Here is a 7,699-nt window from a genome sequence, read left to right on the forward strand (position 1 = left end):
ACAGAGATAGGCCTTACATGAGAAAATTTTACAAAATCAGTTTAGCACCAAGTGTGAGAACTCACCGACAGCACACTTCACATGGGTCCACCCACAAAGTGAGCTCCTTGGGCAAGCCCAGGTCACTGTACAAGATGCAGCTGTTTTCACAGGCTTTTAAGACATCAGGATCAACTCTCTGGAACTTATTAACACGAATGCATCTATAAATAGAGAAGTCACATTAATGGCTTTAACTGCATCTTGATCACAGACTTTATCTACCAGTGAGTAATATTTAAAAAAAGAAATATCCTGGTGGAAGAACCCAGGAAAATATTTATCTCAGCTGATGAACATGTACTACTGGCTAGAAGGCAGCAGCATCAAGACTGCCTCATCTGCTGAAAAGGCACATATATGAGCCCAGGGTAATCCCTACAGTGGGTTCCACATTCATTTACCCAGAGTACTTGACTGCATATGTACATTAAATGAGCAGAGTATGAAAGTTTCATAAAATTTCTGTAATTCTAAAAGCATAATTTTTGTAACCTAAGTTCCCAGATAACAGAATCTGACACAGAAGACCTCAAACAGTATTTCCAAATGATGTTTTCACATTCCAGAAAATACGTAAACGAGATTACCTTTTGCCTCATCTATAATATGTACATTTAAGAGCACAGAACTATTTTTGTCATGTATTGTACTTACAATTAAGATATAATACTTAAATGTTATGGGATTGTTTCACAGAATTGCTATCCAAGAATCTTTAAAAAAAAGTTGCCAAAATAAATGAGAAAATGTCTAAACCAAACCCATAGAGCCTCTGGTACATGTTTTTTAGCCTAAAAAACACCACATTTATCAAGAGAATGGTCAGAGATGGCTATTATAGTGAATGAAAAAACATAATAAAATAAGAATTTCACTTCAGTAGAAAAAAGTAGCTACAATGCGAAGTACTGCCTACAACCAAGAACTAATCAAGAAAACTTGATTTGTTAGTATTTATTGGATGTATTAAATCTGTTTAGATCTGAAGCTATAAAAGAAAGCAACACAAATTAACTGACAATTAGTAATTATGCCATAAAATACAATGCTGTCAAGAATGATGTGCTATTTAGCTTTTAAAAACATTAGATTGTTTTATTACTTGGTTTCAAATTTCACTAAAAGAATGAAAAAGTTCTAACAACTAATTAATGTAAAATGTAATAATAGTAATTGTAGTAATAATAGTAACTGCCTATATAATAGGCAGTTTCTTAAATGCTTGTGTATAAACTTTTAATACAATTACACCCTGTGTGTGTGTCTGTCTGTCTATCTATCTATCTATCTATCTATCTATCTATCTATCTATCTACTTTATTTATTTATTTATTTAGCCAAACCAGAGATTTAACTGAGGCCCTTGCGCTTGCCAGGGAAGCACTTACTCTACTGAGCCATCTCCCTGGCCCCTACTGTATATGTTAACTGTTTTCACCATTATAAAAAAAACAAAACAAAGTAGAGAGCTGGGGCAACTTGTGCAAGATCACAAAAGAGTAGTGATAAATCCAGGGATCAAGCCCACGCCTCCATTCTGCAAAGTTCCTTACTTAGCAATACTTAAGGCTGAAGCTGTGGCACAGCAGAACAGTGTCTGACTGGCATATGTGAAGTTCAATTCCTACCATCACAAAACAAAATAAAAATACCCAGAACAATATCCTATTCTGTCTGTCTGATTGTGCCAATCTCAACATCATTAACAATGTAACAAAGTCAGAGAAAAATTTGTTCTTAGCTTGAATCTTGGAGCTATGCTATAGTTTCTAGTACTGTATTAAGTAATTCAAAAGCCCCTTGTGTTCCAGTGTCAAAAGCAGTTAAGAATAAGGAGATAATGTTATCCACAACGTGGGTAATGTGGTTCTAAGCTTAAAAATTTTATGTGAATGTACATACCTAAACACAGATTTTGCTTCAACACATTTAGATATCTTATATATTTGTATGCTATTCTTTCATTACATGATGTGATGACTTATTGATTACTACTCTTCAAAGATTTTAAAAGCTGCCTTAAACAGTCTGCCATTGACTTAATTTCGACAGTTCTAATTTTTTGCAATTATAAAGTAGAAGAAACATTCATATTCATATGTATTTGTCTACAATTAATTATGCTTTGAGAAGACACTAGAAAACGTAATATTTAAAAGGCATGAGTATTTTCATAGATTTTAATATTGCCAAACATTCCTTCCATAAGCATCTTATTTTTGTGTACTGTAAATATGTGTAAGACACAATCTTAACTTACAAACATGTTGAAAGAAAAAATGCTTCCACCTACTATATGACTTGAAAATACTTTATTAATAACTTTAGTTTATTCTATGTTATCATTTTTATGAAAGAATGATGTACCATGAACACTAACAGTTTTCTACTTCAAGAGCAGCTGTAAAATGACTTAGTGATACTTCTGATCATATGCCAGTTTAATCCCACTAATTTCTCAAGTTTTTAGAATTAATGGAAATAGAACTCTATAGTCTTACTTTTAAGCATTTATTTGACAGTGCCTCTTTTTTTTAGTAATAGTACAGTGGGTTGGCACTTGCAAAAGCTGTCATCCAATGTGAATTAGATCAGCATAAAAAGCCTCAATAACTCTAACATCTTCAGAAATGACGCCTCAACAGCTCTTAACTTGTGCAAAAAAACCCAACCAAATGAGATTTAAAAAAAAAAAAATCACAAGTCTTTGTTAATAACCACATTTGTACTTTAATTCACATTCCAAATTAGTAGGGAAGTCTTTGAATAAAAATAAAGGAGGAAGTATACTAATCATCTTAATTCTTTTCTTGTCAATAGAACAACTCACTTTAGCAAATGAAAAACGAATATTTTTGCCTCCCTCCTTAACAGTCCTACACTTCCAAGAGCTCAGTGAGAGCAGGAAGTCTTTTTTACGCAAAAGCACCGAAGTACTGATTTGTGGAGGAAATTCTGTGGACAACAACAGACACAAAAATTTCTAGTGTCACTATAGTCACAACTGTTCTTCTGTTATTTTTATTCATCCAAATGGGTAAAGGTTTGACCAGCTAGGTTTAAGAAGAGATTCTCAGCTTGGGTTCCTGAGCAGTTATATAAATACTAGTGAATGAGCATGCCAGGACATGTTTCGTAGAAGCCTGCTCTTTGTTACTTCAAGCTGTAAATGTAACTTATAACCCAGACTACAAAAGACAGCCACAAGTGAGAATTTTCTTCATTCTCAGTTCCAAGGCTATGGTATGTAAAATGATTATGAGACTTTGGAGTCAGTGAGACTTGAATTCAAATCCCAGGGCCAGTATTTACCAGGTATGGATAGTATCTAATCACACATGATGGCACATTTAATGTCAGAGGACCTACTGACATTGAATTATCTATATCTATAATATACTTATCCTAGTTTCTACCACAAAGAATTGTGTAGTATTAACTTTTTTCCCTAAACCCATTACTATTATGGACTACTGGACTATATTGGGATATTTTGCTGAATTCACGCACCTACGGTATTTAAATGACAATGGAATGCCCTTCTTTGGCAAAACTAACCAAAAAAGGGGGATACAAATGAACGACCATTTTGTATCTGTATACTCAAAATAGTTAGGATAGATATACAGCTCCATTCTCTTAATTCAGTGAATAGAGAGGTTTGTTCCAATAGTGTTTGAGACAGGGTATCAGGTCTGCATTTTGTACAATGCATAATCACTAAGACAACAATATGCAATGTATTAATTATTGAAAATGTACTAGTAATCGGTTGTGAAACTGTCTCATTGCTATTTGTTTTTCAATAAAAACTTTTTTTTTAAAGTTTTCTTTTCCTTTTAGTATAAAGAACATATTAGGTGTCTAATAATCTTAATTTCCTTTGTCCATAAAACTTTTTCTTGAAATCTTAAGCAGCACACAATTTACTTTTGGATATAAGACAACTCATTCCCCTCAGCTCTCACCATACCCATTTGAGTTCCAAGTCCTCCAGAATTGTTCCCCCCTACCCCTGGACCTATGATATAGAGAATCGTACTCAGGAGCCAGACTATAAGTACGAAACATTAATTCTTGTGAGCCAATAGCATTGCCTCCCAAGTCTAGATAATTCAACCCTGCCAACAAATTATTATACTTTAGAATGAGTAAGGAGAAAGAAAACTAGCTGCCCCCCTACTACACACCCAGGATTGTGAATGTTGAAGAAAAAGTCTTCACAAAAAATCACTGGATCCCCTTTAGTCTCCTATCCTTGCATACTTCTCAGGACTTGATCAGCCTCATCACATAGTCCAATCCAACTGTGAAATTTAATCTTTTACCTGTAGGCCTGTCCTTTAGATGGTTTTTCTGGATACCAATGGTTTTTGTATTTTTCTTGAAGTATTAGAGTCAATTTTTCAGCAAACCTCTCAATTGCCTCTTTTTTCAGTTTATCATGTTTTCGAACTAGCCTTGTAAAAAAGAAGACAACAGCAGCAATTTCGTTCTTCATTTTTCCCTACAAAGACAAAACTTAAAGTTAAAGTTCTGCAAAATATTTCTCCTCAGAGCTTGCTTTCCTCCGTCCACTTTATCTAATGTTTCACTGATTCATATCTACAGTTAGGAACAAGCCTAAATTATGTTTATGCCATAAAGACATTATTATAAATTTTTATTACTTATCTTTGGGAATAAGTTCAGTAGAGATAACATACCAAATTATTCCCATTAACTAAAATAAAAGAAAGGTATCTCTCAAAGAGAGCCATTATAAGAAAAGATATCATATGGCTTTTAACAAACATATCCAGATTTAGCTACAGTAATTAAAGTTTAAAAATTCTGTGAAATTATTTAACCTTAACTATACTATATAAAAAGGCCCACTTGAAAGTTGAATATTGCGGAGCCATTTTAGAAAAAGTTAAACAGAGTTACCATGTTATCTACTAATTCTAATTTATTGCCCAAAGGAAATAAAAATTATGTCCAGACAGGAATTTGTACAGAAATATCCATAGTAGTGTCATTCATAAGTGAAAAAGTAGATAAAATCCAAATGTCCACCAAATTATGAATAGGCAGAATCTGATTATATGTATATATGCATCCAACAGAACATCATTTGGTAATTAAAAGCAATGAAGTACAGTATGTTAGAACATAGGTGAAATGTGAATATATTTTGTTAAAGGAAAGAAGCCAGTGAGGAAAGATTATATGCTGCATGAACTCACTCATATAAAATGTCTAGAACAGGCAAATCTATATAGAGAGAAGACATTTTGTCTTTTGGGGTCAGAAGACACAGGGAAAGGAAGAAGTAATATTGGAAGATACAGGGTTATTTTGGGGGAAAATTAATAAAATTATTCTAGAAGTATACAATGGCTGTACAACTGAATATATCAAGATATACATAAATATATATTTATTTTTAATTGGTGAGTTACACGGTACGTGAGTTATACTTTTTATTTTTTTTAATGTATTGAGTATAGGGTCTCACTATGCAGCTTGGACTTGTAGTGCTCCTCCTGTTTTCAGCTTCCCCAGTGCTGGGATTATAGGCGTGCGCCACCACACCCAGTCTCTGAGTTACACATTTTAATAAAAATATATATAATTTCAGAATTGAGTTTCTGTCAGTATACTTTCAGGAATAAAGATATACTTCTTTAAAAAACAGGACTCAAATAACGGCTCTATCACAACACATAGAATGGAAATTTTGAGTCACCTACCGAAAGAATAAAATGACCAGAAAGATAGCTGCATTCTGGAATTGTCTACGAGAAAAAGTTATTTAAAATGGCAGATCTGGCTTATCATGGCTTAATCTATAAAGGCATAAACCGTGTCCTGTGACTGTCTCAATATATAGTCTTCTGTCTTTACTTAATGAGTTCATTTGGCTGCTATAAGTAACACGAAGTAGTTCAGATGCTGCATTACTAAGCAACATCACCTTTTTGGAAGCCAATTATCAGAGACATACAGCTTCTACTATGTTTAGTATAAAAACCAACTAAGCAATAGTTTGTGTTTCTTCTTTCAAAAAATAAAGATGATTCTCTTAGCTTTCAGTTCCCAAATTGCTCTTTAAGTCTCTTTCCACAATGTAATTCCTTTGCAATTCAAACAAGGGACTTCACTGTGAAATAAATTTTATACAGTTATTTGAGAAGTGTGCTGGCAGCCATTCCCTTCCTGATTTTGGATAGGAAGACACCCAGACCTTCCTTCTGGAACCCTACAATGCCAAAATTACCTTTTACTGCTGGCTACCAGGAGCCGGATTTGGGATCACCACACACATATTATATATATATATATATATATATATATATATATATATATATATGGTGAGGACACACAACTTTAGTCCACTACAAATGCTGAACAACCTCATCCTGAAAAATGTATGTCATCACCACTTTATAAAACTTCACTCATGCTCTACCATGATAGGAAAGAAAACCCACTGGAATTCAATATGCACTTTGGAGAGAAAGTTGCTGATTGAACTATACTAGGTTCTCCATTCCATCAAACAAAATAAGGAACACACTAAGGAAATGTACTTAATCCTTAACTAAATCATTCTCCTCATTCATTAAATTTGCCAGGTATGTGCTACATATCAATGTTTTGGGATTTGCTTTTGTCTGCCTAGTTCCTTATCAAAAAATAAAAAGAAAAAAAAAAACAAAACCAACCACTTAGTGGTTGCTTTTGCTTGTAACGCAAGATGAGTCATAAGGACTTTATTTTTCTATTTGAAGGAATTTGACTGGAATAGCAGAAAAATTAACCCACCCCCACTAGCACTCCAGGAGTACCAAAAGATAAAAGAGGGAGCGTTATTAGCAAGTGAAGAACCAGAAGCAAGCGGGACTAATAAGACCTCAGGCATCTTGAGTGGCCACAATCCGCCCACCCACACTCAGGGCAAAAGCTCCCATTTTAAATATTGCACGGTGACGTCACCCTCGGACGTCGTCACCGCGGCTGCTGCTCCTCAAGTTAGTTCTACTTTGTCCCACAGTCTCCTCAGCGCCAGGCTGCGTGGACAAAACCAAAGGAAAAGCAACTTCGCAGCTTCCCCTTCTTCGGAAGGACAGGCTGGCCGCAGCCGTTTCTAGACACAGGGACGCCCCCAGGTTAAGGGGCGCGGAGGCTGGGCGCGGGGTGCCGAGCTGCGGACCCCACTCGCGGCGTCACACAGCGGGTCCGGCCCGGGAGCGGGGACGGATTTCCAGGGGGCCGGGAGCCCGACTTCCCGAAGCCGCCGGCCAGCGGTCGGGCGCTCCCAGCAGGGTGCAGAGCCCCCAAGCCCCTCGTCCCGCTCGCAAGGACGGCCTGCAAGCGGCGCCCAACTTCTGCAAGACGCCGGCGCCCGCCCCACCCCCGCCCGCCGCCTCCTCGCCAGGGTCGGTTCCCGCCGGGCCTGGGTTCGAGGACCCGCTTCCTCGAGGCGCGACCCCCCCTTCAAGCAGCAGGCGGGGGCTCCGGCTCCCGACACCCAGCCGGCGCGGAGGGTCTCGGCAGGGAGGCGCCGCGCCGCTGACGCCCACCCGGGGCGGAAGGGAACGCGCGGCGGAAACGTGGCCGGGCGGCGAGGCGGCGTCTCCCCCTCAGAGCCGCCGAGGGTCCCGCAGCCCCG

General features: G+C 37.4%; 1 protein-coding gene across 1 annotated transcript in view; it reads right to left on the bottom strand.

Annotated features, from left to right (window-relative positions):
* Positions 1–5,564, bottom strand: part of Btg3 (BTG anti-proliferation factor 3) — a 14,205-nt gene extending 8,641 nt beyond the window's left edge. The window contains exons 1-3 of the mRNA XM_004639089.2: positions 5,543–5,564; positions 4,371–4,549; positions 66–203 (exon numbers count right to left, since the gene is read on the bottom strand). Of these exons, the coding sequence (XP_004639146.1) occupies positions 66–203; positions 4,371–4,543 (311 nt within the window). The 5' untranslated portion in view covers positions 4,544–4,549; positions 5,543–5,564. The remainder of the gene's footprint in view (positions 1–65; positions 204–4,370; positions 4,550–5,542) is intronic.
* Between the last annotated feature and the right edge of the window lie 2,135 nt (positions 5,565–7,699).

This window comes from Octodon degus, unplaced genomic scaffold (assembly GCF_000260255.1).
Source record: "Octodon degus isolate 3935 unplaced genomic scaffold, OctDeg1.0 scaffold00106, whole genome shotgun sequence".
In the NCBI taxonomy this organism is placed as follows: Eukaryota; Metazoa; Chordata; class Mammalia; order Rodentia; family Octodontidae; genus Octodon; species Octodon degus.